We start from the raw sequence: 15488 nt of genomic DNA, 5'->3' as shown, positions 1-15488 counted from the left end.
TGGGTGGTGGTCTTAGTCCCTGGCATATACCCCCTCTGTCCCCTGGGCCCGAGGGTTTCCCAAAAGCAAAGGTAACAATCCCAATCACTTCTCGATTACAGAAAGGATGATTTCTGACTTATCCCAAAAGATATTTGGGCAGGAATACCATGAGCAGCTGCTGTGAAGGGGAGCAGATTTTGCCACCCCAAAATATGTCTCTTTGACATGAGGACTATTTTGAGCTTAAGGCAATCAAAAGCCAACAGATTCAGGAAACGCTCTTTACCTCCCCCTCAACTGCCTAAATTTACACTGGAAGGAGGGCCTATACCAGGAAGAGCGCTCTCACCATACATACCTTTGTACCTAAGCAACTTATCTGCAGAACACGGCAAGCTTTGTTTTCCAAAGCTCTCCTCTGCCTTCCTGTGAATAACCTTCCTCCCCTTTGTATTCCAGACCCCGCCCCTGTCCTGAGCTCAGGATGTTCTGGAAGCCTCCATCACCTGGCTGCCTTTTGAGTCTCAAACCTTTGGGTCTCCCATAAGTATGAAATTAAATTTGATTTTTTTCTCCTATTAAGCTGTCTTATATCAATTTAATTACTAGACCATCCAAAGAACCAAGAAGAGAAGACGGGAAACTTTTCCCACCCCTAGAGCTCAGGCCCCTTTAAGGCTGGGAACCAGGGCCATTTTTCTGGTGATAAAGGCCCATTTCTAGGACAGTGTTTCCACAAGTGTGACATGCATACAACCTGCGGGATGCAATCTGGCTTTTAATGGAACAAAGATATCACGCCAAATATCATGGGCCTCTACAGTGATTCTCCTCCTGTCCTGTTCCAGCCAAGGAGAAAGTTGCATCTTCATGTAATACGTCTCTAACCCTCTCTCACATTGGTTAATTTCTGTTTTTGTATTGTTGTTTTTTAACAAAGAGAGAGAGAAGGTCTGTGGCTCAAAGCTTTTGGCAGGTATTAAAGCAAGCATTTAATAACATGGTTTTCAATGTTATTTATTTGAATGATGTTCTAATGGTGCCAAGTACTTTTAGCTTTCCATTTGGGAAAGCATGTGTGGTCTAATGAAATATAGTTTTGGTCTTTGTCCCAGGTCTTGGCACAGCTCATAAGATACTTAGCATTCCCTGGGTGATAGATAGGAGTGTCTTTTCTTATTCATAATGAGCTCCTTTCGACCAAACCTGAGTTTAGGCGAATGCCATGACACTTGGTAGTCCCCCTAGATCAGTGGTTGGCAAACTCATTAGTCAACAGAGCCTAATATCAACAGTACAACGATTGAAATTTCTTTTGAGAGCCAAATTTTTTAAACTTAAACTTCTTCTAACTCCACGTCTTCAAAATAGACTCGCCCAGGCTGTGGTATTTTGTGGAAGAGCCACACTCAAGGGGCCAAAGAGCCGCATGTGGCTCGCGAGCCACAGTTTGCCGACCACGGCCCTAGATAACCCCTGGATGGGGGCTGGATGCCATAGGAACCAACCATGTGGTTAGAGAGTTGGAATTTTAAGCGTCCCTCTCAACTCCCCAGGGAGCTTGAGAAAGGCTAGAAATTGAGCTCAATCACCAATGGTCAATGATATAATCAATCATGATTATTTAATGAGACTTTGATTAAAACCCTCCACAACAAGGTTCAAGGAACTCCCTAGATGGTGAACAGATTAGACTCGCTTCAATGTAGGGAGGGTGGCACACCTGGGGAAGGCATAGCAGCTCTGTGCCCTCTCCCACCCCAGTGCCTTTCCTGGGCATCTCTTCCATGTGGCTGTTTCTGCCTTGCATCCCTTCTAATAAAACAGTAACCATGAATACAGCTCCTTCCAGAACTCTCTGAGCAGAGCCCGAGGTGAAGTTGGGGAGGAATCATGAGAACCTCCGAATGGGGACGCAGGACTTGTGACTGGCATCTGAAGTGACAAATCTTGCAGGATTGAGCCCTTAAATCTATGGTGTCTGATGCTAACTCTGGGTAGTCAGTGTTAAGTTGAATTGAATCGTAGGGCATCCAATTGGTGTCGGAGAATCAGAAAATGCTAGAATGAAATAGTTTGCTATACATTTCCTTATGGGAATCATTTCAGTTTACTAAAAGGGAGCCAATTTAGGTCTTAAGAAAACATTACATAGATGGTGTGGAAATAAGGCAAGATTCACGAAGGTGATACTGGAATATTGGAAGTTTAAGGAGCTGTTTACTAGGGTCAAGGGCACGATGGACTTGCTGTCAATGATTTCTCCAGGGGAAACGCCAAGCTTCCCTGGTGCATGTGTATGAGATGTTTTCAAAAGGGTAGTGGAGATGAATAATGATCCACATGAGCCTCAAGTCTTCTGTGGGTCCCCCAAACTTTCCTAACAACCGTTGGGGAACTTGGCGGAATTGGAGGTATCGATGACCATATATTATGAAATATCCACATGGGAGTCAACATTTATGACTGTAAAAGTAAGTCTGCAAACCGTGTGTGTACAGCAGCAGCTGTGCAAGGTGATGTAACAAATATGCGGGGAGCCTTGGTTGACATTTTCACTGGCAGCTTAATGGTTTTCTTAGCTAATTGCTTTCATTAGAACTTCAGAAACATCAAAGGAGGACTTAAAATTAGATTCGATTCAATACAGGGAAAACAGATGCAAAATGCGCTCTTTGTTTTTCCAGGGTCAGAGTTTCCTCATAGATCTGAGGACAGCAGCCATTAGTTAATTAACATATGAGAACAGTATTTCTGAAGGTGTTGTAAGCAGACCAGGAAATCAAAATCCCCTGAGTTTATTAAAACTGCAGATCCCCATTGAAGTAAGCTTTATATTGTAACAGCTCTCAAGGTGATTCTTTAAAATATTCAAGTTTGAAAATGTTTGCATTAATTTAAAAAAGGAATCACACCAGACCCCCATTTATTATGGCTCTGTCACTAACTGGCTGTGTGTCCTTGAGAAAGTCATCGAACCTCTCTGGGCCTTGATGTCCTCATACACTGTGTCCTACTATATCAGTAAAGCCACCTTGCCCTGTTCAATGCTAAATTCCAAATTTCAACCAAACAAAGACTACAAGAAGCTCCCATCCCTGGGAATGGGGCTTAGAGTCTCACCACGTAGAGCTGTTTCCAGATGCTGCCCCATTCCCAAAGTGTCGTTGTCACTTCTTGTGCCAGAGGAATTTCTGCAGGAATGATGTTCTCAATATTTCTATTTAAGGTAGAAGAGAAAGTGGTGTGAAATTGGGACCCAGGTGCTAACAAGACAAAATGCTGGCCAATTTGCATTAAGCTGCAGTTGCTGAGAGGGTCCTTGCTGTCAGGAGACTAAACTGCCTCCAACAGCCACACCAATTACATTATGCAAATGCAAGAGGCTTCCCTGTTAATGTCCTCCTTCACTGGGGTGGGCCCTTCAAGCTCATTATTCACGGTTAATTTAATTAGCACAGTTCAAAGGCAGTTGCCAATGAAAAGTTTGATTCTCCAAACTTACTGATACCCACTCAGAATCAGATCTGAGCACGAGTCAATTTGGATTAGGTGAGGGAAAGGAGCCACACAAATAAACACAGGCACGAAAAAGACGGATCACATCCGCCAAGTCATGCTTTCAAAGTAGACAGGACAGAGACACCCCCTAAGCCACTGAAGGCCAAGCCTGGTGAAGAATGGCAGGTACCTTCTTTTTTCAATGGTCACCTCCTTGATGTGGATAAAGGACTTAGGAAAAATGCCCTGTTGGAAATAAGATAAGATAACATAGCATAATATACATAACAAAACGTAAAGTACAACAGAATGACACATCCCCACAGCAATAACTGACCCCAGTCCTCATGGCTTTTCCAAAAGCCACTACTGGAAAAATCCTCAAACTTTCAAGGAATAATCCCAGCATCCGCAGAGCAAGGGCTGGATTCTAAATGCACCCATTTAGGTCCAGGTCCCCTCCAGTTCTCCATCAGTTCTTCTAGATCCCACAATAGCCCTAGATTTCAAAGGATGCTCCAGCCCCGTGTGATACATGGACGCTCAACGTATCACATGGGCCAGACAGGAGTGCTTGAAGGACTCACTCTAAGAGAGACAAGGCACTCTGCCTGGCCCCTCTGTGCCCAGTCACCCTGCACAGTCGTGAGCAGTTGGAAGGTCAGGTCCTGAGCAAGAGTCTCCCTGGCTGCAAGTGGACTCGTTTGATTTGAGATCCTTTTCTCCCTGGATTTATTTGATTGCTCTTTAGAAAGCAAAGTAGGATCATGCCTCCCAACACACCACTGTCAGGAAGGAAGGAAGAAGCATCTATTATTATTTCCTTCCTCCAAAAGCTTGGCTCAGTTAATAAAAGTTTTATCAATTACTCTAAAATCCTTCCTAAATTCAACCCATAGGCACAGTAGGGGGATCTGCCACTGCGCTAGACACTGTTCGAGGTGAGCAGAGGAGCAAAGCGGGTACCTGCTCTCGTGGAGACGAATACAGTGTAATGTGAGGTTGGAACAAGGGAACTCCCCGGGGACAGGGGCTGGCCCTGTCTCTTCTCTGTCTTGGTGATACATAAGTGGGGAAATTATGAATGCCCAAACCACGCTACAGGAAAGCAGTAGAAGATAAACTTCAAATAAAAAATGCACAGTACCAGGGGGCTCAAGGAAGGGAGAAATCAGATATGACTGGCATATTGGGGAAAGTTTCAGAGAGAAGAGAGCTCTGCAGGTTGGCCTTGAAGAATGAGTGAAAGGGGAAGTTGAGGCTCAGGAGTACCAAGTTTAAAGGTGGGAAAGCATGGGACACAAAGAGGGAGGGGTGGAACCTGTTTGCTAAGGAATGGCGCGTCAAGATACCCAGTATTGTCCCAAACCAGAACAAATTCATCTTACCTGTAACATTTTGTGCTTTATGAGGTATCCCCTGTACCAGTCTGCAAAGAGAAAACAAAGAAACAGGTCTCTCATCTATTCGCACAAGTCTGTTGCTGATATTTTTGTTGTTTCATAAGAGTATGTGTGTCTGTTTGTTTGTTTGTTGTTAACTAGCAAAGAAACTCCTGCAAACTGCGTTGGACCTTAGGTACAAATCAAGTCTGGAAGCCCCTAGGCTTCAACCAGCTTTTGGTCGCCAACATCTCCAGAAAGCATGTACAAATACAGGAATTCCACATAAAAGCACATCTTCTTCTTCTTTTGAAAAAACACGAGGTTCCAGCAGAGGTGGCCAGTGCCCTCCCATGGCCACAGCTGGCTGGCGGGGAGGAGCAGCTGGTCCCTGAGACAGAGCAGGTGCCTCCAGCTCACCAGCCGCCACCCAGCCCCTCCCTTATCTCCATCACCTGCTGGGCCCTATGTCCATGTGCATGTTTCAGCCTTTGCCTCAAGGACATGGAAAGGCTAAGGGAGTTTGGCAAACATCCCAAAATAATATCCCAGTTCTAACAGCAGCAAATGACATCTAAATATGATCTGCAAAAGTTAGTCATTACAAAACAGGCAAGTTCAGGGATGGGTAAAATGACTTTTAAAAGATTCTTCTTTTTGCAGGAATATCCAATGATGCAATTAACACAAATCCAAGTTGCACCCAGGCCTCAGACAAAACGAACCTCAGCGTAGCAAGTACTGATGACTGTGATGAGCCCACCGGCCTTTGAAATGAGTCAAGCACAGCCAAGTAGTGGCATTTGTCATCCCCGTAAATGTAACGTGTCTGTCGGGAGCCTCATTAGCAAACCCTCATTCCCAGGCTGACAGATTGTAGCTGAAATATGTTCTCCACAGACTGAAGAGCAGGTCCCAGAACAAACAACTTACAATGCAAAGTCACCCCTCCCGTCATGACACAGTTTGAGGGGCAGGGCTTAAAGAAAGTTCCAAAGCAACTGGGACCCGCAGTGGCTACTGTTTTGAGAGGAAGAAAGAGAGAAGAAGGATAAAAGGAAAGAGAGAAGGAAAGCAGAAAGAAAGGAATGGAGGTTGGAGCGAAAGATTCTCAGGTTTGGAATCAAGTACCATTCTAAGCACTCTTTGAATATGAAGACTTTTAATCTTCATAACAACCATATGAGATAGGAACTGTAATAATCACCCCATTTTTGCAGAAGAGTGGTCTACCTGAGGCACAGAGAAGTTAAGTAACTTGCCCAGGGTCACACAGCTAGTGACAGTGTCAAGATTTGAACATAAGCAGCCATCACACTATGCTTCTTGTTTAATGTAGGAAGGAGAATGGTGGTTGCCTAAGATCTTCATCCTCCCAGCACCTGAATCCCAAAAACCAGATTCCCACCAAGCTACTTTCCAGCTGAATACTTCCAGTGGTGAAAACCTTACCACTCCACACAGCATGACATTCTATTTTCACTCTACTCTTTAATTTCTCCATAATTATCGGTAATAATTAGCCATTAATGACAGCGCTTATCCTTTCTGAGTGCTTGCTGTGTGCAAGCAACTATGGTCAAGCTTTTTGTTTTGTTTTGTTTGTTTTTAATTATAAATTAATCTTCACAACAATCCTAGAAAGTCAGTACGATTACTGCCTCAATTCTACAAGTGAAAATAGAGAGGCACAGAGAGACTAAGCAACTTGCTCATGGTCACGCAGCTGGTGAGTGACGCAACTAAGACTTAAACCCAAGTATCTGACTCCAGAGATGACACTCCAAAGCATTGCACAATAACAGTTCTTCCCCATCCCACCAACTTCATATAAGAGCATTTCTATAATATCACTCGCTACCATTTATTGATCATTTAATTCATGTAAAGCTGTATGCTAAGTGTTGTACATGCATTTTCTCATTTAGTCCTCATATCACTACTGTGGGCTAAGTATTAACATTCCCATTCTATAGGTAAAGAAGTAGAGATTCAAGTCAATTGATGTACTGGGACAAATCTCACAATCAGGGTCAAGGGCATGTCTGCCTGGCTTCAAAGCCAGCGCGCCAAGCTGTTCTGCCACAATGTCCCTGATGAGATGAGCATAAATACAGATAACTGTCTCCTTGAGTACAAATACAGATAAGGGTCACTTGGTTGCAATGACCTGAATACACTTGATGGCCAAGGCCACCAAAATCCACCAGAAAGCAGGAAAAGTATCAAGGGACAAAGAGTCCCTGCCCAAAGCTCATGCCCACATCTGCATCTCTGTCACAGGGGCTCCATTCCAGGGACTTTGCCTGCTCTGAACCTTGAGACTCAGTTACTTGTGCACACTTGTAGGTTTCCTGATTCTCAGAACTTTGGCTCACTCCTGAGCATCGAGTCTATTGACTTTTACCCCCAGATACACATTCTGGCTCTCAGATGCAAGTTCAACCAACACTGATTGCCCACCTCCCATGTACCACATGGGGCTAGGTGCTTTCAGAAATAAATCCCAGTGACACTTGGTGAGAAGGGCTTACAACCATCTCCCCGTGCTAGGTGACGAGATTGCATCAACTACTTCAGGGCTGTCCTTAAGACTTTCGCTGACATCCCCACCCTGCTGAATCACTGATCTCTGTGACCTTCCGAAGTCAGCTGCCTAATCTGGTCAGCTGTCAGCTTTACCCAGCTGTACTCCAAGACCTGACTAGGCAGATACCAATAGTAGGCGCACACACAGCCAAATCCTTGACAACAGACCTGGAGCGAAAGCAGGCTCAGTGTAGCACAGCCCTTACCCTACCCCAGGACTTGCCCCAGGGCTCATTGTTCTTTCTAGTTAAGTAATAGCAAGGGCTTTTGTGCTAATCCTGCCCATGCGATTGCACTTCTTTTCTTAAATGGAACACTCACAAAGTGCATTGTGGGAGAAGATGAGAAAAGGGATTTTTCTTAAAACCATTCTTCTGGACAATTATGAAGTGCCAAAATACTCCAATTGTCCACTCTTCCCACATCCCAAATACCAAAATGGAATGCACCTAAATTCTCTAGTCACCTAGGAGTTAGTTGCAGGTGGTGGGGAGAGGTAGGAGAGATAAAAATATCCCAGCACACCAAAAAGGAGTCACAGCCTAGAGACCCAGTCCTTTCTCTGTCACCTCCCGGGAGCATAATGTTCGGTTGTCACCTAAGCCTCAGTGTTTTTGTTGTAGGCAGTTAGACAGACATGAGCAGAGCAAGGACGATGGGCCAGGTACAGAAGATCACCAGGGCAGAACACCCTGGACACCTACTGATGAAAATGATCTGGCAGAGCAGATATTGGAAATGTTCCTTCAAGACCTGGCCCTTAGGATTCCTCTCTACCCTAGAATGCCTCCGGTCATGCAGGTGGAATCCCCTGACCTTTTCTCCTCTGGAGTGTGGTTGGTCATGTGGTAGACCCCCACCCGTAGAGAACAAGGAGGTGAGGGGGTGGAGGAAAGCCCCCGCTAACTTCTATGCAGGAGCAGAAAACAGAACGGCCCCTGATAGGTCAGTTTGAAGAAGAAAGCAGTTAATTCTCCTCCCAGGGTTTAAAAAGGAATCCTAGCCCCCTCCCCATCTTTCCCCACCTCATCCACCCCCCACCCCCAGCTTGAAATTTCTCTTCCAGTGTACTTTCTCTCTGCTTGCTCAAATACATTTTCTCTAGTGAGTTTGGGTCTTGGCTCTGAATTCTTTTCTTATCCAGAAATCAAGTACCTCGGTTGCTCGACCCGGGTTTGGTTTGACCCCACGGGTCAGACACCAGGTGCCATTCCCAGCGCCTACAACATTTCCATCTGTAAAATGAGGAAATAACACCTACGCCATAGAGTTGTTGCAAAAACTATTTTTAAAAAAACAGGATTATGAAGGTAAACATGTCTGGCGAAGGTACAGAACCTTAGAGAGGAAGAAAACATCTCAATTTCAGGATGTGTTACCTATAGTGCGGACAAAACTACAATGATGGAATAAGGGAGGGGTAAAGAGGGAGTTTCAACTGCCTCTAAAATTTTTGTTTCTGAAAAAAAAAATGTCTGAAGTAAACGTGGGAAACGTTAATATTTGTTTCCCTAAAGTGGTGAGTGGCTGGGTGTATTTGACTTTCCTGTATGATTGAGATATCTAATAATACTAAGATCAAACAGAAGCTAGTACCTGTCGGTAATTAAAACGCATTGTGGACGGATCACAAGAATTCTCACTTCATATTACACAGTGTTTTACAAGTATCATACTTTAAAAAGATATTAGCTTGTAAGAACATGTAATAAATAACTTCAACATGCAATGGGTATTTAATTTTACACTTGAAAGGCCGAGAAGCGATAAGGGTATTTAATTTTAAAGCGTGCCTTTAACATTTATGTAAAACGTTTTTTGTACTCATTCAATAGAAACTTATCTGGCCACTGGCTAAAGCTAGCAATAAAACTACTGGTCTGCAATGTGTTAAGAGTGTGAGTTCTGGAACCAAAGCCTGGATTAGAATCAAGTTCTACAACTTATTGTCTGTGATGGAATGGGACTTTCTCTGTTGCCCCAGAAAGAGACTCGGGTAGCAAATAACTGAGGGTGGAGCAGACATTCCCTCAGAAGGGCTCATAAAGAAGAGTCTGAACAAGCTGGGCTAACCCCAAGGAACATCCCACTACCACAGTCTGTGTAATCAGAAGAGAGACAGAGACAGACAGACAGAGAGACAGATAGATCTTTGGAGGTGGCAGATGTGGTCACCCCAGGAGGGCATGGTATAGCTCCCTCACACCCCAAACCCAACCCAAGCATGGAGATGCAGTCCAGGAGATTCACTCAGAGATGTTGGGGGGTGGCTGGCATCTCATTCCCCAGCTACATGACGACGGGTGCAGGGGACAGGCTGATCTTTGGGCTCCTTTGATCAGGGAAGACAGAATGAGAAAGGGAGAACTTCAGACTCCCGGCCCCAGCCTCATGGAAGCTGGGAAGGCGAAAAAGGAAGGGAACATTACACTGGATATGGAAATGAAGTCTTCTTCTGAGATGTCATTAAATGTCAGGAAAGATGTCAACCAAGCATGACTGAAGGAAGTGACTGGGGGAAAAGGCATTGCTTTTTTATGTTTATCCCCCTGAGGAGTTCTGAATGCCCAATAAATACTTACATGTGTTTCCACATTTAAAGTCAGGACACAGAATGTTTATGCTGCCTCTGGGTAGAAGAGGCAGCCTGAGAATGTAATGTGGACAAAGAAATAAGCATTAGGGTGTCTAAGGCTTAGCAACAGGTGTCCTTCTGAACTGTTTAGTTTTTTATGACAACAAAATATTATCTTCATAATAAAAAGTTAGCCCAAATGCTTGAGCTGTAGAGAAAGGAAATTCATTCATGTCTAAGGTTCCAGGGCAGGTTTTTGTCTTCCTCATCTACCCGACTGAGTAAATCTCTTACCCAAGAGGGCAGGGCTAGTCTCACCCATCCCAGGCAAGGAGAGGGCCAGCCTCAGGGTTCCCTGGCCACACTGTAAAGTTTCAGTGTCACTCTCTATAATGGGGGAGGAGAGGGAATTACCAACACCAGCACCTCAGACTCAGGCATGGAGCTGGCCAGCTTCTCTACATTCTCTCATTTTATCCTCATAACAAGCCCAGGAGCAAGGTGGTAATAACCCATTTCACAAGTGAGAAAACGGAAGCTTACCTACCTAGGGTCACTCAGCTGGTGGGTAGTGGAGCAGAGAATAACTTTCTGATTCAAAAGCCCATGCTTTTTTCACTTTTGGTGGGGAGGGGGGATGTAGGAAGCAGAGATTTTCAAACAATTGAAAAGTACAAAAAATACAATTAGAAAAACCAGTTATTCGCATTCCTATCACCTAAAATTAATCGTTGCTAATATCTGGAGATATGTGTTTTGAATCATCAAGACTATATTATTTTTGTCTAAAATTGACATGTGCGGTTATAAAGCATTTAAACTAAGAAAAAGAGTAGAAATATAAAAGCTAAAAGAATCATCCTGAATCTCATTACCCAGAAAAAGAAAACACCGTTAATATCATTCCAGTTGACTTTCATTTATATTTAATACACAAAATGACAGATGGATAAATAGATGAAATATCATTTTAAATGCTCTCATAAAAATCAGCATATAGTAAAGATACTATGTAAATACAAATCTCAAACTTAATCTTATTTGTATTTAACAGGAGAAAAAGAAGTGAAATTGAAGGAATTATTCAAACTTCAATTAAATGTTTCTTCTTCACAAAAAAAGATTTCCAAAAAATTCCTCTAAAATGAAAATAGTCATGAAAAGCAGTAAAAGATTGGAGTGGTTATGGCTTTTTTAGTCACATGTTTTATATCTAATTAAAACCAACTCTGTTATAAGAGTGATATCATGGAATTAATCTACTCTCTTTCATTGCTCTCCCTACTTCATAATTTTTTTAAAAATACATTTTAATTGATTTCAGAGAGAAAGGGAGGGGGAGAGAGAAATAAAAACATCAATGATGAGAGAGAATCATTGATGGGTTGCTTCCTGCATGACCCCCGGATCGAGCCACAACCTGGGCATGTGCCCTGACCAGGAATCAAACCGTGACCTCCTGGTTCATAGGCCGATGCTCAACCACTGAGCAACACTGGCCGGGCTCCCTACTTCATGATTTTATTAGTTGTTTTTAATTGTCCAGTTTCCTGACAATTACATTCTTTTTGGTAGCCATAAACATTACAACTTTTAATACTAATATTTATAAATGGATTCATCTGGACTCAATGTTCACCACTATTTCCTTTTCACAGCTTTGCAATTCTCATATTTTAAATTTTTCATTCATCTCTCAATTGGTTTGATTTTATTTTTCAAGTAGTGTGTACAAAAAAGGGGGCTATATGCAATCATAAATTCCTATCTGGGCAGGTCATGGTGACTAGCCACATCCCAGGCATGTCATTGTTTAGTAAAAGGTTTACAGTTGCCTTAAGCAAACCCTGTTCATTGTTTCTGTGCATCTAGGTTAACACACCTTTGTAATAAGCTATAACCACCCTAAAGAAAGCACATGATCGTGTTAACTCCATCATCAGCTTGCTTTTTCCCACCTCCATGCAATCTTCCTTATGTCCTCCCAACACCTTAAATTTAAATGCAGAAAAGAAATTGCAAAACTGTTTTTCTCCAGAGCATTTGAGATCTTGCTCCGGGCATATATGGTTAGATTGGCTCAAATAAACTCTTATAAAAATTCTCTACCAGTTTAGACATTTCTTATGTCGACAGTAGGTTTCTATAAGAGGGTTTCATGGCCACACCCAAGTTCTTTCTGGTACACCGTTTTGACTAATTTTTGACTAACACTGTGGTTTTCACTTTTTTTAATATTTGCAGAGGAACCGTTTTTCAATCAGAGTCATAGGTGGAACGCCCCATCTGCAAAGCAGACAACACCAGGCCTGATCTCTGAGCACTCAGCTGCCCAAGGCCCTTAGGGGAACCGTAGGATTCCATAAATTCTGTATGGGTACCAGTGTGGGGGTGTGAGTCCTCAGATATGTAGAATCATTCTAACAGAATTCTGAACATTGTACTTTCAAACTCCTCATGAATTGGCAATCACTTACTAAATAAATATGCCCAGATCTTTCTAGAAATGTATCAGGGCTGCTTACTACAAGGATACATTAAAATAAGACTAATAAAATAGAATTAAAAGTGGAAACCAGTACCAAAGAGGCTAGAAGCAAGGACTTAAATCCCAAAGACAAATGAAAATGGCTTGAGTCAGCAATTACAGGCTTTGCAAAGGCCGGCTCCACCCCCGGTCGAAGTCGTGGAAGACTGGCTACAAGCAGCCTGTGCAGTGTGTGCACCGCCCCCAAGATTTCTTCAAGGAAAGTGCATGAAAAGAAGAGTAAACTACTTGTCTGAAGTTCAAAATGTAAGACAGGAAGCCTGATTACTCAGGCTTTCTCACTGCCTTGGGAGGCATGGCTTGGAGGAAAGAGTGTGGATTATAGTCATGGGGTGGAGACAATGGTCAATTGGCTCATTGTGCGACCCTAGGCCAGCCATCTCTCCTCCCTGAGCCTTGGGTCCTCACCTGCAAATGTGAGGTCTCATGCCTGTCTCTAGCTGTAACGTTCAGTGGCACCTAAAAGACACGGTGGAGAGCTATCTTGCTGTTTTTAGTTTCATTCTTTACCCTTGGAAGATACCCAGAGTTTGCTTATCTGCCACAGGGCAGAGCTAGGTTTGTAAGAAAGGGGGCGGGGTGTCAGGAATTACAGACTTGAGTCTTTAGGAAAGCATTCCCTCTCCCTCCCTCCTCTACCCCCTGTTTCAGTTACTCTGTGTATAAAAGGTTCTAAGCCAGACTGGGATCTTTCGAGGCCTGGACACTGAAAAGTACATGGGATCATCTCATATACAATCCAGAATAACACTGTTACTAAAGCATAGGATAAAGGTAAAGAAGGTGAACCAAGTTCTCATTTTCTCCATGATGACTCCTTTAAAGGTGTTTTGAAATATTGAAATTCTCCCCCCACCCCCTCAAAATAAAAAAGACTTTCTGTTTGTTTGCTTTTTGTGTGTCTGTGTCCATGTGTACATGTGTCTGTGTGCATGTGTGTGCATGTGTGTGCATGTGTATGCATGTGCACCCCTGCAACAACCCGAAGAGCTGCCTTGCTCGTTGCGTGTAGCTAACCCGACACTGGCGAAGCTACCTGTCCCCCTGAGGAGTAACTGAACTAATGTGCTACACAGAACCTAGCACAGGGCCCCCACCCTCAACGTGGGAAGAACCCAAAGTGGCTAGTTCTGTGGGCAACACTTCCCTTCCCCTGGCTCTGTTTCCCCTTACCAGTAGCACGCCTGCTCCTACCTGCTCCTCACTCCCACCCAGGGCAGGAGGAGGGCCTCTGGGGCATTAACTGGGGGCAGGGGCAGGGTGCTCAGCCCACTCCACTTCCCTTTCCTCTTGCTCTGCCTGGCCACGAAGTAGGATCATAAGCAGCCCAGGGGTGGTGCAGCTGGGGGAGCCTGCCTGACGGTGGACCACACATGAGCAAGCTCATTTGGCTCTTAGACCCAAGCCACGTTCCCATTATCAATTTTATCAGTGACGTAGGTGATACATATCGAGTTCTAGTGGCCTGACTCATGCGTCCAAGACCATTTGCCTTTGTGCAGATTCTACAAAGACCCCCTACCACCACCATGGGTGGACACAGCCCACGAGACACTTGGCTTCATAAGAGGATGACAGCTCTGTGTGAAGAAAAGACACCCCTTTGCCCAAGACAGGGCTCCCAGCTGGATGAAGGGATAAGCACTGCTCCTGGGACCCGGTGCAAAGCCCAAACCACATCGTTGTGCACAGTAGCACTCCTGAATCAGGGGTATAATTTACTGGGCCCTTTGAAACCCTAATAATGCTGATTTTCCTTTGTAATAGTATCAATACTAATAAAGAATTGTATCTAGAAAGTGTCACAGGCCGAAACCACCCCATCAAACCACCCAGTCAGGCCTTTGCTTCTAAGCATAAATTTCTAAAATAAACAGGTGTTATTTTCAGTACATTCTAATTACTAACATTAGCAAAATGTATTTTACAAAGCTGCATGTTCCAACAGAGGGCCGGAGGTGCTGTGTAGCATGTACTGGGGGCATCCCAACACCATCAGCCACGGGGCCTGGCCTCCGAGGGACAGGGACTCACCTCCACAGGTCTCCTGTATGCGTACCATGTCGCCGATCTGCAGGGAGAGCTGGGGGGCTCTGCTCCCTTGGAAGTTGTATATGGCTGTAAAATGGAAGAGAGACGCAACCTGGTGAGACCTCTAGGTACTGAGAACCTCTGCTCCTTCCTGCTCTCCCTGCCCGAGTTTATCTGATGCCCAGGCAGCCCACCTGGTCTAAACAAAACCAACCCACTGCCTACTCACAGGAGTCAGCTCAGGCCCAGCCTGGCTCCTACAGGCCTCCATTCGTTAGCACTACGGTCTGAGTGACAAGGAGGGTGTTTGCACCCTCTCCTGTGGGTTGACCTCTTACTGAATGCCCAGCATGTGCTCAGCACATCTTCTCATCCCATTCTCACAGCAACCTTGTGAGTTCAGCTATGGAGACACCAAGGGAAAGGGCATTTCAGGGAGAGGGAACATCATGGGCAAAAGCCTTGAGGAAGGAAGACACTTGAGAGCATAAGGAAAATTACTGTAAATGGAGTATGATAAGAGGACCCTTCAGTCCTCAAGCCGACAATCTATCCACTGAGCCAAACTGGCTGGGGCTACAAAAGATTCACTTTAGATCCAAAAACAAAAATAGAGTGAAAGGGAAATAATTTTTTTAAGTTCCACACATATAATAAAAGAGAGCTGTGGTGGGTGTATTAATATTAAACAAAATAGTCTTTAAGTAAAAAATCATTATTATAAGAGACAAAGGACATTATATATTGGCAAAAGAGCCAATACACAAAGAAGATATAGCAATCATAAACATACACATACCTAATAATACAATGCTAAAATATATGAAGCAAACATTGGCAAAATTAAAGGAAAAAATAGACAGTTCTACAATAGTAATTG

General features: G+C 43.9%; 1 protein-coding gene across 1 annotated transcript in view; it reads right to left on the bottom strand.

Moving 5' to 3' along the window:
* Positions 1-15488, bottom strand: part of DOCK2 (dedicator of cytokinesis 2) — a 373603-nt gene that overhangs the window by 343974 nt on the left and 14141 nt on the right. Inside the window, exons 2-5 of the mRNA XM_008147631.3 lie at positions 14612-14695; positions 4872-4912; positions 3674-3729; positions 3106-3202 (exon numbers count right to left, since the gene is read on the bottom strand). Coding sequence (XP_008145853.1) covers positions 3106-3202; positions 3674-3729; positions 4872-4912; positions 14612-14695 — 278 coding nt within the window. The remainder of the gene's footprint in view (positions 1-3105; positions 3203-3673; positions 3730-4871; positions 4913-14611; positions 14696-15488) is intronic.

Source organism: Eptesicus fuscus, chromosome 6 (genome assembly GCF_027574615.1).
Source record: "Eptesicus fuscus isolate TK198812 chromosome 6, DD_ASM_mEF_20220401, whole genome shotgun sequence".
In the NCBI taxonomy this organism is placed as follows: Eukaryota; Metazoa; Chordata; class Mammalia; order Chiroptera; family Vespertilionidae; genus Eptesicus; species Eptesicus fuscus.
The sequence above is the reverse complement of the archived record's forward strand: the minus strand, read 5'-3'. Positions and strand labels throughout refer to the sequence as shown.